General features: G+C 48.5%; 1 protein-coding gene across 2 annotated transcripts in view; it reads left to right on the forward strand.

Annotated features, from left to right (window-relative positions):
* The window catches only part of LOC142566810 (cGMP-dependent protein kinase, isozyme 1-like), a 464,172-nt gene that overhangs the window by 255,306 nt on the left and 192,560 nt on the right, over positions 1-16,306 (forward strand). For both annotated transcript variants that reach the window (XM_075677691.1, XM_075677692.1), the window contains 2 exons: positions 6,783-6,877; positions 7,488-7,556. In XM_075677691.1, coding sequence (XP_075533806.1) covers positions 6,783-6,877; positions 7,488-7,556 — 164 coding nt within the window. The remainder of the gene's footprint in view (positions 1-6,782; positions 6,878-7,487; positions 7,557-16,306) is intronic.

Consider the following 16,306-nt stretch of genomic DNA (forward strand, 5'->3'; position numbering starts at 1 on the left):
GTCGGCGGTCAGACGCGGCCAGTAATACCTTTCCTGTATTCTCGACAGCGTCCGGGAGAATCCGAGGTGCCCAGCGGTTGGATCGTCGTGTAGGGCGTGCAGTATTTCTGGACGCAGCGCTGACGGTACAACAAGAAGGTAGCCGGCGCGGACTGGTAAGAAGTTCTTCTTCACGAGCAGGTTGTTTTTTAGCGTGAACGAAGACAACACGCGTTTAAATGCCCTAGGGACAACGTCGGTGTTCCCTTTCAAATACTCGATGAGGCCTTTTAGCTCCGGGTCGGCTCGTTGCTGTTTAGTGAAGTCTTCCGCGCTTATTATCCCAAGGAAGGCGTCGTCGTCCTCGTCGTCCTGCGCCGGGGGATCGATAGGGGCGCGCGATAAGCAGTCGGCGTCGGAGTGTTTCCTTCCGGACTTGTATATTACCGTGACGTCATATTCTTGTAGTCTGAGGCTCCACCGCGCCAGCCGTCCTGAAGGGTCCTTTAAGTTAGCTAGCCAACACAATGCATGATGGTCACTGACGACTTTGAATGGCCTGCCATAGAGGTAAGGGCGTAATTTAGCTGTAGCCCAAATGATGGCGAGGCATTCCTTTTCAGTCGTAGAATAGTTGCTTTCCGCTTTTGACAGCGACCGGCTAGCATACGATATCACCCTTTCAAGTCCTTCTTTCCTCTGGACTAGGACGGCACCGAGGCCTAGGCTACTGGCGTCAGTGTGGATTTCGGTATCGGCGTCCTCGTCGAAGTGTGCAAGTACTGGCGGCGACTGCATGCGTCGTTTGAGTTCTTGAAATGCCTTGGCCTGCGGCGTTTCCCACTTGAACGCGACATCACATTTGGTTAGACGTGTTAGCGGCTCCGCGATGCGTGAAAAGTCCTTGACAAAGCGCCTATAGTAGGCACACATGCCAAGGAATCTGCGCACTGCCTTCTTGTCGGTTGGCTGCGGGAACTTTGCGATGGCAGCTGTCGTCTGTGGGTCGGGGCGTACTCCTGATTTGCTGATCACATGGCCTAGGAACAAAAGCTCATCGTAAGCGAAGCGGCACTTTTCCGGCTTCAGAGTGAGCCCTGATGACTTGATGGCTTCTGACACTGTCGCAAGCCGCCTAAGGTGATCATCGAAATTTCCGGCGAAGACAACGACGTCATCCAGGTAGACAAGGCACGTCTGCCACTTCAGTCGGGCTAACACCTTGTCCATGACGCGCTGAAACGTTGCAGGCGCCGAGCACAGTCCGAATGGCATGACCTTCAACTCGTAGAGGCCGTCTGGCGTGATGAAGGCAGTCTTTTCGCGATCTCTCTCTTCGACTTCTATTTGCCAGTAGCCAGACTTGAGGTCCATCGACGAGAAGTATTTAGCGTTGCAGAGCCGATCCAATGCGTCGTCTATCCGTGGAAGGGGGTACACATCCTTCTTCGTGATCTTGTTCAGTCGACGATAATCGACGCAGAAGCGTAGGGTTCCGTCCTTTTTCTTTACCAGGACTACAGGAGAGGCACACGGGCTTTTCGACGGCTCGATGATGTCGTCGCGCAGCATTTCGTCGACTTGTTGCCTAATAGCTTCACGTTCTCGCGTCGAAACTCGGTAAGGGCTCTGGCGGAGTGGTCGAGCGCTCTCTTCGGTTATTATGCGATGCTTTGCAACTGGTGTTTGTCTAATCCTCGATGACGTCGAAAAGCAGCCTTTGTATCGTCGGAGAAGACTTCTGATCTGTTGCTGCTTACTCATAGGAAGACTTGGATTCACGTCGAAGTCTGGTTCGGGGACAATGCTCATCGGGGAAGGTGCGGCTGAATCCGAGAGGAGAAAGGCATGGCTGATTTCCAGAATTTCCTCGATGTACGCGATCGTCGTGCCCTTGTTGATGTGCTTGAACTCCTGGCTGAAGTTGGTTAGCATAACTTCCACTTGCCCTCCGTGGAGTCGAGCGATCCCTCTTGCGACGCAAATTTCACGGTCGAGCAGTAGATGCTGGTCGGCCTCGATGACGCCTTCTACGTCAGCGGGTGTTTCAGTGCCGACGGAAATAATAATGCTGGAGCGCGGCGGGATGCTCACTTGATCTTCGAGCACACTCAAGGCGTGGTGACTACGACAGCTCTCCGGCGGTATCGCTTGATCTTGTGACAGCGTTATCGATTTCGACTTCAGGTCGATGACTGCGCCATGTTGATTCAGGAAGTCCATGCCGAGAATGACGTCTCGTGAACACTGTTGGAGGACAACGAAGGTGGCAGGGTAAGTCCGGTCATGAACGGTAATTCTTGCCATGCAGATTCCAGTCGGCGTAATGCGGTGTCCTCCAGCGGTCCGAATTTGGGGGCCCTCCCATGGAGTCTTAACCTTCTTCAACTGGGCGGCGATGTGTCCACTCATTACGGAGTAATCGGCCCCTGTGCCGACTAAGGCAGTGACTGCATGGCTGTCGAGAAGTACGTCGAGGCCGGTGGTTCTTTGTCTGGCGTTGCAGTTGGGTCTTGGCGTCGGATCACGGCTGCGTCGCGTTGAACTGAAGCTGGAACGTCGCGTCGTCAAGTCGTCTTTCATCGGTGTAGTCTTGGCTTTCTGATTTCGTCGGGACGGCGGCGTGCCGTTATGTCGTCGAGGTAGTTTCTTCGGTGTCTTCGTCGGCGGCGGAGGATCTTCGTCAGTTCGACGAACAGCAACCGCACCTCCATCGGTTGCTGCTTTTAGTTTTCCGGATATGGGCTCGCTGACCGGCCCCGGGCTGGGCCAGTGTATGGTCGGCACTGCGGCGACAGGTAGCGGCCTGGTGATGGCAAACGCGACGGTCGTCGAGAGCTCCACTGAGTAGCGGCGAGGTAATCGGCGATATCGCGTGGGCGCTCTCCAAGCTGTGGACACGGCGCGTTGACGGCGAACCCTCTCAGTCCCAAGTCGCGGTATGGGCATCGGCGGTACACATGGCCGGCTTCTCCGCAGTGATAGCAGAGCGGCCGGTGGTCGGGGGCTCGCCAAATGTCCGTCTTCCTCGCGTAGGTGCGCTGGGCGACGGGTGGGCGTGCTGGCGGCGGCGGCGGCGGACGACGGAATTGCGGCGTCACAGGGCCCTGGCGCGGTCGCGGAGGGGGGCCTTGAAGGCGTGCAATGGCGGCGTAGGTCATCGCTTCCGGCTGGGGCTGTGGTGATTCTGGTTGTACCTCAGGAACTCCAAGCGATCGGTGCACCTCTTCTTTAACGATGTCGGCGATCGAGGCCACTTGAGGCTGCTACGAAGGCAAGACCTTGCGCAGTTCTTCGCGCACTATGGCCCTGATGGTCTCGCGCAGATCGTCCGTGGCCAGTGATTGAATTCCTGCATAGTGGGTAGAGCTTGTACGGCGGTTGAATTGCCGGTTCCGCATTTCGAGTGTCTTCTCGATGCTGGTGGCCTCGCGAAGGAACTCTTCTACGGTCTTCGGTGGGCTTCGTATCATTGCGCCGAAAAGTTATTCCTTCACACCACGCATGAGAAGGCGGAGTTTCTTCTCCTCGGTCATATCCGGGTCGGCATGGCGGAACAGACGTTTCATTTCTTCCGTGAAGATGGCAACGTTCTCGTTAGGCAGCTGCATTCGGGCGTCCAGCATGGCTTCGGCCCTTTCCTTGCGCACGACGCTCGTAAAGGTGCGCAGGAAGCCGGTACGAAAGAGGTCCCATGTCGTCAAGGTCGACTCCGTGTTCTCGAACCACGTTCTGGCGGCGTCTTGTAGGGCGAAGTATACATGCCGCAACTTGTCGTCGGAGTCCCAGTTGTTGAAAGTCGCCAGTCGCTCGTACGTCTCCAGCCAGGATTCCGGGTCTTCAGTTGCTGCTCCATGAAAGGTTGGTGGGTCCCGAGGTTGCTGTAGGATAACGGGGGACACTGGGGCAGTCATTTCGGTTGTCTTGACCACTATCTTCTTTGTCGTTTCAGGCAGAAGTCCGTGCTCTGGGGGCAGTCTTTGCAGTCTGCGGCTCGCACGCTGGTCTTGGACGATGTCGGTTTTTTCCTCGGGCTTCGGGCTTGAATCGCGGCTTCGCGGGGGCGTTCGGTACATGAACGCACAAGCACCTCCACCAGATGTCACGTGGCGGTGACGTTGAATAACACAGTAGCAACACTGTGAACAAGAAAACTAACTTTTATTGGGCGAACCTGTGCCCACAAAACAGGCTACACTTATAGCGCAACGGTAGCGGCGAACACGCTCGGCGATCGTCAAAAATCTGATCAGCGGGTCAAGCGCGTCGGGTTTTATGCAGCAGTCATCGAATGTTCCAGACTAAACGTTGGGACCCGCATGCCTTCTACAAAGTTCTACACCATTCGCGTTAAGCGATGAAATCAGATAACACTAGGTTCGGCGACAACAGACAGCCGGGTAGAAGCATCGATAACTTTCCAGAAAGGTCGGATACATGCAGGCGCGTCCCTCGCTGTGCGATTACATTTGTTAAGCGGCGAAACGTGGTCGCCCGATAAAGATAAGTACTCGTGTCAATATATATATATATATATATATATATATATATATATATATATATATATATATATAGATAGATAGATAGATAGAAAAGCAAGAACGTGGTGAGCAGTGAGCATAGTTCAGGACAACATTCATTTTGGCTAGATGGTGCATACAGGCATTAGGAAGGAACAGCGCCAACTAAGACGATCACGAGAGCGAGAACGACACAGCGGTGCTCGTCCTGTGTCGTCGTCCCGTTCGTGATCGTCTTAGTTGGCGCTGTTCCTTCCGAATTCAAGCAGTGAGCACTAGTGTGCGTAGTATTGAGCCTTCTTCCCTCCTGTCAAAGGTTGTGCTGCAGAAAGAGGAAATGCAGAACCCTTGCCGAGCCTCTGCCCTATATACCAACTCCGCTTGCCTTATTTTAGAAAATTCTAGCTCCGGCAATACTATAACGAGTGACGACGCTTCGTGAAGACGTGTAGCAACACAGTCAGAAGGTTGCATGGCCGCCGTACAACATATATAATGCAACCAAGCAACGGCATGGCTTGTCGAATCGTATGAAATTTTGCAGTCTTTCAGTATGGTGACAGTGATCACATTGTGGCATCTATCAAAACCTTTAATTCTTCTTTTACTTCTCTGAGTAGGGGTGCGATAGATGTACCTGTCAAAGACACATGGAGAACACATGCGCTGGAAATAAAGCCGGAATGCCCTTGCCTGGTCAAAAACGAACGCGCATTACTGCCTTCTCTTTCCTTAGGGCCTCTAAAATGCCCATGATTTCCTTTTTTTATAAAGGAAGTCGCTCAGTAAGTAGGAGTTGCTGTCGTTTTTTTCATCCCCAAACAAGTTAGGCCGGCTCTGCAGACGTGTGAAAAACGAAGGACCCAAAACGGATGAATGCACTATTAAGGCGTACAAGAAACCGCGCGTGAACTGTACGGTCGTAGTCGTTTACGAGATTCTCCTGTTTTGCAAGAAGACGTACATAGACCAAACCGCACGATGCTTCAATGTTCGCCTGGCAGAACACGAAAGCAACTCGGCGCTATATTGTGGCAATTGTGCATGCACACCAGACTTTCGCGCATGTAGGGCTATTGGCAGATACAGACAAGTCGGCGCGTGTTTGATAGCCGTAGCACACGTGATTGATAAAGGTGGCAGTGCGTGTGAGCACATACGGGTTTGACAGCTCCAAAGAAAAAAGAAATCGCATTCTTAGCAGCTAGACCATTGTTGTGGAAAAATCGTTTTTTTTCTTTTAATTAGATGATTCGCCCTTCGACATAAAGCTTTTAATTTCGGAAATATTTTACCTCTGCAAATATCCTCGACACGTGTGGGGTGCTGTCCTGGTTCTATATATTGCCTTGTTGCAATAAAGACAACGTTGTTAGTGTTGTGGATGTTTGTCCTCGTCTTACGCCCTGTTTGCCCTTGCGTTTCGAACACCAACTATCCCAACGTCGATCCGTTACGCACCTATCTCAACTCGTTTGCTTATTTTATATATGCGAAACAACTTCGGCTATCTGCAGATTCATAGCGAGTCACACTGCCACTGTTCCCCAGCGTTCATACACTATACAATGTGCTTACATATCCCCTATGTGCATCTGTACATGTTGACGGGATGGGGAAAAAAGTTTTCCTCAAAGCTACTACGAAGGAAACGCTGTGTTTGATTGGCGCCACTCTCAGGTTGCTGCGAGCACTATGTGAGCTCTTTGAAATGATAAAATTCGCTGGCTCGGCGTTTTGTCCTCATTAGCTTGAAGTGATTTGCCGTCCTTTGGGATGCAGAGAAACAGTTGTCACGCTTTTTATACGTGTTTATGCCTTTTCGTCCCTCTTTATTGCTCCAAAGCAAAAGAGAAGTGGCATTTTTTCTCCAGTGAAGGAAAGAGAAGAAACTATGCTGCCTTTGAGTATTTCCAGCCAGACGGCCATGTTTTGCAGATAGTTTTTTTGCATTTTCAGTCACTGTATCATTCGTAATTGACTCTTATAAAACCACTCCCCCGCTATCCCCAATATCAGTTACGATAGAGGAAGGATGATAAGAAATAATTAAATCAGGTCGCTAAAAATGCTGTCATTGTTATTGTTCTCAAAAATGGACCGAGGGCGAATTGTTTCCACTCACTTTGTGCTTTCAGTCGGTAGGCACTCAAAGGTTATCTATCGTCTGCATTTGATGCAAATGTGGGAGCTGCAACTAAGCTGCCACATCAAAGATAAGAAATCGCGTAGGTGCTCCTAAAAAGAGCAAATCAGTAATCGGTGGCTCCTCCTGCGTGACAGGTGAAGGTCACGCAGCGGATCGAGGGCACCAACCAGGAGGAGCAGATCCGTGTTCTTGGCCGGGGAGACTACTTCGGTGAGCAAGCGCTGCTGAGGTAAGTTTGCTAAGGTTCAACTTGGAGATGGAAGACGGCGAGAACCTATGCCGTTTGAATATCGTGGTGGATGGACAACGTACTGGCAGATGCCCAGGGCCAAGAAGTCTCGAGTAGAGTTTAGGCCCAGAAGTGTATAGCGCGAGATCTCTGCGGCCCTTTATGTAAAACGAGGGGATGCATGTCTCTTCAGGCCATCGAGCCCCCTAAATAGTGTGACTCCTGAAAGCGTTCGACAGCTTACGACTTCCATTATTTCCGCAGTTCACATTTCGAGCGTCAGGTCAAAAGGCTGAACGAGAAACAGACATACTCATCCGCCACTGATAGTGCGACTCCGACTCAATGGGAGCGCCAGGGAAGGGATCGCAACGCAGAGTGGACTCTTTTCGAACAAGGCTCTCGTGGCTGAGTGGCTGACACGACCACTCGCTACGCTTGCGCCGAGTTCATAAATGTGGCGATCTCCACTTTACAATTCGTGGTCGGCCTTTAGTACAAATGAGCCCTCCGCCCCACCTGTATCATTTTTCTTTGGAGATTATAAGCTCTTGAACAGAAAAGCGCTTTTCCTGCATACACAAATGTGCTGCTTTCTCCCCCCTGCCAGAGAAGACAAGAGGACTGCAAATGTTGTCTCACTGGAGCCCGGTGTTGAATGTCTGGCCCTGGACCGAGAGTAAGTGTTTTGCATTTCAGTAGGAACGCATAATGTGTATTTCAGCTATCTCGGAAATGAAGGCGCTGTACCTGAAGTTAGTCAAATGGTTTCTCGTGTAAGGTATAACTTTCCTGGATAAACTTTTTTAATGTGCGTTGTTTTTCACTTCAGAAGGTGCACGAGACATATGGCATAATTTAAATCTCGATACCCAGTGAATTACAATAGCTGGCTGTACATAAAAGCGAAGCACGGCATCCGTGCTGTGTATGTGACAATGTGATAATTAACGTGCAGAAAGTAAGATTCTGCAACAGCACACTGGTATTATACTGGTCTGTTCGGATGTATCTCGTACGCAATTATAGACTGAAACATTAGTGTTTAGTGTTTAGTCGTGCTTTCCGGGCCTTATTTACGAAATCAGCCTTCTTAGTGCGGGAACAGAAGCGTGCAATTATATGTTTATCCTTCTTCGCAGGGACGCGGTGAACAATGTCTACGTCAGATGGCGCCACAGGGCAGCCAATCTTGTCGCCGATTTTTTGCAGAACAGCGACACAATTCTCGCCCTGTGTGGACGGCACACCCCTGATCTCGACATTGTTTGTACGAGCATACTGCTCGAGGTCCGCTACCCTTCTAGCCTGCGAACACGTAGTATCGCAACACGTAGGATAATTCATATAGAATGAACATTCTTTTGATGCCTATCACGGAAGTGTGGGTGAAAGAAAAGAGATCGCAGAAACACTGGAATACTTCGATGAATGAATGGCTGGCGCGGGCCGCTTTGAGAGGCAGTGCTGCTTTTGTAGTAGGCGGCATACGTTCGCCCCCGCTCTTTGTGGATGACTCTCGGGGCACAAATGGAACGTCCGTCGCCAGCGTAACAGCCCACAAAGTCGTGCGCCAACGCTCGTAATGCTCGCTGCGCCATTCAGTCCATCGCAGCAGTGCATCTTATCGCGGTCTGTGGACGCGAATGAGCAATTCAACTCCTAGATTGCCGTCGCAGCTACTGCGTTCCTGCGTACGGCGAGCACTAACGGGGCCGCCGTCACCGGAACAATGTGCTCTTAGTAACCCCCGTATGTACACGAGCATCCACGTGTACATTACAGGGAAGCAACTTTGCTGAAAGAGGAAGCGTCGGCTGGCTGCTTGCTTCCATCGCTCTGTGTCACTTTCGAGGCCGTAGGCGCGGCAATTTTTCGTAAGATTAGGATGGTTTATAAACTCAGTTTATTGGTCGGCGAGAGCACTTTTGGAAAATTTTGAGGATGGTGCCACAATTTTTTTAAGGCAGGCATTAAATATACCGTAGAAGCATCGATCGTCGTCTTCACATACGGCTGAATGCATTTAGGTGAATTTGTTTTCCCACCGCTTCCGCAATTATGTCACCCCTGGTGGGGAAAGATCGAATGACGCTTTTATTCTGACGCCTATATAAGAGTGCAGCTGGAAACTGACGTGCTTTATTCCGCTAAGCCAAAATTCTCTAGTATAAATTAAAGAGCCAAATTTTTTTAAAAGATGGCTTCAGAAAAGAGACGTCTTATTACGTAGCTAACAGGTACTATCACCACAAATTCATACGCGAACAATCTAGCCCATCCAATTCATTTACGCGGGAACAATGCGCTACGAAGGCGCGTTGCCTTAATGTGTCAAGAGAAAGGGCGAGGGGCGATGTCGCTTGCATAGCGCGTGTGCACGGCACGCGAATCGCATTAAGGTTAATGCGTTGCAAATTACGTTGCTCTGCTGTGGCATTTTTGTAAGCGCTGCTAATGGGCCATGCGAGAACGTTCCCTATGCTAGAAATATTCATGGGGGAAGACGCCTGCCAATCATTGTAGTGAATGTAATGTTAAGGGAAGATGGCTTGGCCGGCGGCCAAGAGCACTTAAGAACGAAAAAATATTCTTGCACTAGGCCCATGCATTGCAAGACGGGGGGCATTCTGTGGTTTAAGTAAGGCGCCGTCGATTCGAGAGTCTGTAAGAATCGCACGATTATTTTTAAATGAGAAGTTCGAGACGAGTCCGTTTTGTAATAAAAAAAATCAGGCTTAGATACTCTCACGTGGTAGTGACGGTTGAGGAGACAGCAACAAAACTGTGAATGGCAAAACTACCTTTACTGGGCGAACCTGCGCCCAGAAAAAAACAGGCTGCACTAAATGCTTAACGAAAGAGGCGAACACAGTCGGCGATCGTCGAAAATCTGACGAGCGGGTCAAGTGCGTCGGCTTTTATACATCAGTCGTCGAACGTTCCAGAATAATCACTGGGACCCACATGTCTTCCACAAAGTTAAACACTATTCGCGTCGCGCATAGATGCAATCAGATTACACAAGGTTCGGTGACAGACTGCGAATGCAACCATCGATACAATTCCAGAAACTTCCTATACATGCAAGCGCGTCCTTCGCTGTGCGATAACATTTGTTAGGCGGTGAAACGTGGTCACACGATAAACATGTACACGTGTAATACTTGTTGGGAGGCTAGTTGGTGCATGTTTCCAGAAGAGGGTTGTAGCGCCGAGAAAGACAACGAATAGCAAGCGAGACGGGCGCGTGTCCCGTCTCGCTTGCTATGTGTTCTCTTTTTCGGCGCTGCAACACTCTTCTGGAAAAATGTACACGTGTCAATACGTTATTTGAGACGTCTATTTAGTATCGTTCGGAGTTGGACGACGGAACAACAGGGGAGCTTCGAAATGAGAAACAAGAGCTTTCAGTCATCCGGGGAACTGCGTCAATGACGGTGCTGAAGCCAGAAAATAGCATGTAACCAGTGTCAGGTACGGTGTTGTGTTCGTTAAAGGCTAGAAGTGCGATACTACAGCACCGTATGTTCTTTCGTGGGAGCCAAAGGGGATGAAGCTGGCCACATGAAATATTAAGATCAACCAATTCCCCTTTCCCAATTCCTACAGCCGTCCTTTCGAAATGACTGGAAATTGTCGAGCTGATGTTGGCTCAGAAATGGGTGCCTCTGTGCAGCAACAGTTATCTGCTGCAGCATGACCGTTTGGAACAATTCTCGCTTCCATTTTTCTCTGCCTACCCGGCGTGGTCACCCAGGGTCTAGGGCGTTGCACTCCTCAGCTCGGGGTCGCGGATTCGATGCTGGCAGCGGCGACCGCATTTCGATTGGGCAGAAATGCCAGAATCCTGGTGTACATAGATGTAGGTGCAAAAGAATACTAGATGGTTAAAATGAACCCAGACTACGGTGTGCCTCCTTTATCGGATCGTGCTTTTTGATTGACACGTAAAACCTAGGGATTTATTTAATTAACTCTCCCTCAAAACTTTAATGAGTGTTCATGATAAATTTTGTTTGCGCACCACTTGAAACGCGGATTGGGAAACGAAGGACGCAAGCGCTAACTTTCAAGTGGTTTTAATGGTAAGAACTAGAGTGGTTTTTTACGTACATACTCGACTACCTACCATTAAAATCAGTTGTAAGTTGGCCCTTGTGTCTGTCGTTTCCTAGTCCCCGTTTGTAGTGATGCTCAAATAACATTTGTCGTGAATTGTTACCACCTAGCCCGAACCAGTACCCTCCCAATAAATTTGTTTTCCCCTTATATATTCAAAATAAAGGAATATTCGACAATATGTAATAGGGAGCTCTCCAATTGAATGTCAGTCGAAGAGTGGAGATGATTCAATTTGAATTCAACATTTTGAATCTTTGCATACACTTAAAAACACGTTTACTGCTAAGAGCTTATGCGATACAACTACATCGAGAAAGTTCTAATTAGAAGGACAATTGTAGCAGACCATAGATACCCGGAACTTCAACACAAAAGCAAAGGCGTGTTACGTGATTTGCGCTCCACAGTTTCCAATCTATCTCCATGGCGTCAGGACTTGGACAACTACAAGTAAAAGCAAAAAAAAAGAAAGACAGAGAAAATACCTTTCTGCCATACATTCTAGCATGAGGCCGTCTATAAATCAGTGCTGGTTTCGAAGCATCAGAAAAAGGAAAAAAAAATATAAAGAAACGCAGAAGGAAAATCATCGGGAGAAAGGTGCCAGATAATTTGATTCTTTCACCTGGCAAATAATCAGCATAATAAAAACAGTTTGAATTAGTGCAGAAAATCTGACATAATCAGTGCATTGCACACACCTTATCGATTAAGGCTGCTTCACTTGAAGCAAGAGGATGCTGAATACTTATGCGAAGGGCTTAATAACTTCAGAAATACAAGGAAACTGCGCAAACAGACAGCTGGACAATTTGATTTTCCGCATTTCCCGGTCCTTCGGGCTTTTTCCTGTTTGTGTTAATTTTGTTGCGGCAACCACCGACGACTGTAATATACCCAAAACATCAATGGAGGTGATTGTAAACGAGCAAAACTGAGAGACGAGCCGTGCAAATTCAATAGGAGGCGCCGCGCAGTTTGCGTGCTGTAACCCGGTTATCACTCACTGCGTTAATGTGAACTCGACGTTGATGGCAAAAACATTGATCAAATGTGCGTTAGACTTTGGAAATATATAATTAGGGGAGTTCGAAAAGTTATGAAATAACTCAAATAGAGTTGTCCACGTATGTGTGGACGTCGTGCCACTTGCTTATCTCCCCGCAGCCCAGTGTCATTTTCAATCTTATCAAATTTGATGCGACGAGTACAAACCCTTCTTAACCCTTATCGGTCGTTATCAACCTTATCGGATTTGATTCGACCTTTACCGGTCATTATCAACATTATCGGGCATGATCGTGCTCTTATGTTTCTTTCTCAACCTTATCAGGCTTGATGCAACCCTTATCAACCCTTATCGATCCTTCTCAGCCTTATTGAAATTTATACGACCATTATAAGCCCTTATCACTCTTTAGCTACTTATTCATCATTGCCGAACCATTATCAACCATGCTGAGACCCATATAACCTCTCATCACACCTTATCATTTTATCATTTTATCAACTTATTGACTGCTTATCTGTATGTGTTGCGAGCCGCGAAGCCCATGAGCCCTCAGAGATCGCTGTCATTTTTGTCGGTGAAGCAAGGAACACCCTAACGGAAGGTGCATCCCGCGATCACTGACACGCATCCTGTATGTGGCGTGTTTGGCATTAAATTTCGCAAAACCACGAACTTCGTGATGACTACGAGGGTCTAAGTCGCCTCTACGTGTGGTCTTAAAGGTGGCTTTTATTCCACAATCCCCAAATCTTTCCAAACCCTTGGTATAAGCTGTTTTCGTTTGACATTTGTTTTGCACCGATGGTACTTCACACATTCATGTGGTTCAGATATATTCACCTCATGCAAGCGTGGGCGTTTAGCCCTCGCTTGCATGAGGTCTATGATGTGCATGGTATCACATCATGCACAATTCGTTTCCTACCTTTCCCTGTGACCCACGATTTGACATGTTGAACATGGTAATTGGTCTACATGCCCTTTGGCCATTAGAATGTGTGACAGGCACGCTGAGTTGCCGTGAAGCACTCGGTCATTTCTTCGGGAATTTGTTGGCTACATTCGTAGTGTGTAGGCTGCACAAGAAAAAGCGCCGGACTCTATGCCTTCATTGGACTGTTGCACGTGCTTACCTGTCTTTTGAATGTGTTTTAGACCACCTTGAATTTCTGTAGCGCTTTGTTTTTCTTGTTTTGCTGAGAATTCTACTCCCATGTAATAAAGAAAAATAAGTAGGTGTTCAGGTTACTGGGTAAGAAACGCGTGGCGCCGTAGGTTCTGTTTTTCATTGCGGAGCACATCGTGTTACGCGTCACAGACGGGCAGACAAACTGCCCGACGGACAGATTTCCTGGGTAAGATGCCTGAGAATGCTTAGACATGAAGGTTTACTACATAAAAAGACGCTTTTTTGGTTTTGACAGCGGCATCTCTATGACTTGGTAATTTATGCAGAGCGATGGCATAGCGTTAAAAATTCAGCCACCGCTTGGCCATGCGAGAAATGTAAAACCGACCTCCGGTTCCTTCGACAGAAATCTTACTTGCCCAATGGACGTATTCTCGAGGAATCGCTTTCGGAATACTGCCAGTTTCACGTGAAAGCCACCCAGTGACTTTTTAGTACATAAACCTTAGTCCTTGGTGCCAATAATGTCTCAAAGCTCACCAAACGTTCCGGAAAGATGAAGCGAAGAGGCAGCTAAAATGCAGCGCAACGTAAACATACAGCTGCAACTCAGAAATGCGTTGTCACAAAAAAGAAAAAAAAATGTCAGTAGCGATTTAAAAGTAAATGCGACAGAACTCTGCTAGGCATTACGTCGCACCACTTTGAGTTGCCGGATCCATGATTTAAAGAGCGTTTATCACATCGTAAGGTGTTGTTGAGGAGCTCACTCGTTCACTCGCCACCATATTCGCCCTGATCTTGAACGCCTCTCTCTCTCTCTTTACTGCCGTCTCCCGTTCCCAATGCTGAGTAGCAGGCCAGACGTTTGATTCAGGCCGACAGCTCAACCATTCTACCGTAATAAATGTCTTTCTCTCTCATTCTATACACGTCCTGCCTTTTCGAGGAGCAAAGTGCAACCGACTGTCGTCCGGAGCAGACCCCCGTCTGTTCCGCTATATTTATACATATACGTCTACCACGTCACCGGCTTCCCACAATTCACATTTACTTTATTCCACCTTGAGACTGCTGATGCTAACGCAATAAAAGTGCGACGCCTACGCCGGGAACGTTTTCGCTCCAGACGTCCTGCTTACGTCGCGCATTATTCGAAGCCTTTCTGAAGTTCCGCGTTCCGGTAATCCCTGTGGATGGACGGCTGTACAGCCTCTTCCACAGCTCTTTTGAGTCTTGGGATGCTGTAGTCCGGTGTGCGTTAGAGCTATTTTTATGGTAAGCATGGTTGTGCCGAGGTCCGTCATCTTTCGCGTAAAACGATCGAAGGTTGTGAGGCACTGCTACGCGTCACGTTCGCAGGATCCAAGCTTTTCGCGACGTGAACAATCGTGGTCATCCTGCGCTGATCCCACATGCTCTGCTCGCTTTATGTGTCCCGACTCGAGGACCACTTTATTGGAGATTTAACACATATCAGCCATGTTAGCTTTTCCATTTCTTCGCAACGAATAGAAGTACCCGCAGTATCTGCTCAGACGTCGCTTAGCCCTGAGTCCTCCTTGGCTCATGGCGTGGTCGCACCATCTGCCGAAACACGTCAATCGAGAACTCTGAACGAGTTCAAAATACGAGAAAGAAATGTCGCAGAAACTCATGCGGGAGTTGTCTAAGTATACGAAATCATTGCGCCAGTTGCTCCGCTCGATGCAGCTCAGTGGCATGATCAACATTATGTAACTCGATCGCACCAGTATAAACGACAGCGCTGCAGTGACACGAACTGCTGCGAACGGCGGCGCAATGTCAGTTGATGACGCAAGCAAACTACTGCAGGTGGTGGCGCCAGGCGCACTGATCACGCTTCGCTCATGATAAGCCGCTATCGCTATTTAGCGCCTTCTCCATCCAAGCCGATCCACCGTGATCAGGAACACTCCGGCGGCAGCGGCCTATGGCACAGCCGCGCGATCTTGGCAGCGGTTTGCGATGGGTACATTGTGCGCTGAGTGCTGATAGCTTCGTGTGCGCTGTGTTCTCGCCGCTTAGTTCGTGTTGAAGTGAGAGGAAGCACGAAGGTGAATTAGCTCGCTGCTGCGGGCGCCATTTTGAAAACGATCGTCTTACGTAACGGACTTCTTTCCTTGTTGGGCAGGCATAGAAATGCTTACGCATTAAAAAAAAGGTGCTTGTCATGTGATTTTTGCATTCGAAAAAGGCGACTTAAGAGCGGCTAACATAGAAATAAGACAAGAGCTTCTGAGGTGTAATAGTGTTCCCTGTCGTTCGTTTAGACTGCACAGCCTTCGGGATCGGCTAACATTTTTAGACAGCACATTTTTCATGATTTGCCCATCTGGGATCAATTTCAGCCTTATTGCGGTAATTATGGGAGAATTATTTCTGCTCCGTGCATGCCTGTATGCTAACTTGCTGCGTCCTTTTCCTTCCAAGCTTCATTGTGAGGCATTTTTATTACCCTACGTGACGGCCAGTCAATCAGTGCGAGGGCCGCAGCATGTACGTGCAAAAAATTTGTAGGCTTCTTTTTTTTCTTGTCCTACCATGTCGTGATTACATTACGAATCATGCAGCAGTTACCTGACTAACACAGCTGCTAGTACAGATAGAGCTACTGTGAACGGTTATGGCCTACAGCTGAACAACGTAATCGTGCAAAAATTGAACGAGACCCCCCGTATGTTTGATGATGCAACAAAACAGAGGAAAATGTGCAACCGAGCTGTCAAGCATCGTAAAATGGTTGTCTAGTTTGCTGATTTCTATTCAGTGAGAAAGCGTGGTACCGGCGTCGCACCACTTTTTGCGGCTGTATGATGGACTCCTCGCAGGCAGCGCTGCTGTCGGCACGACAACAGTAGTGTTTTCTGTTATCAGTGATTGTAATATGTGCATTCAGAGCAGAGTTCTAAACGTTGCTGAAAAAAAGTAAGTGATTGCAAAATCTAATTGTAAAATGAAGTTGATTAGAGTTACCAATTGGTGACCCACAAAATTAATAGAGGAATTGTTCCGAATTGTATTCTATAACTTCTATGCTACTTTCATACGAACGCTTATTAACATTGCACAGGTCCAGTAAAGAAAACTAGATCGCCTGGCTTCTTCAGTGAGTTCTCTGCAGCCCTTCACACATTGCTTA

The sequence above is a fragment of the Dermacentor variabilis genome, unplaced genomic scaffold (assembly GCF_050947875.1).
Source record: "Dermacentor variabilis isolate Ectoservices unplaced genomic scaffold, ASM5094787v1 scaffold_13, whole genome shotgun sequence".
In the NCBI taxonomy this organism is placed as follows: Eukaryota; Metazoa; Arthropoda; class Arachnida; order Ixodida; family Ixodidae; genus Dermacentor; species Dermacentor variabilis.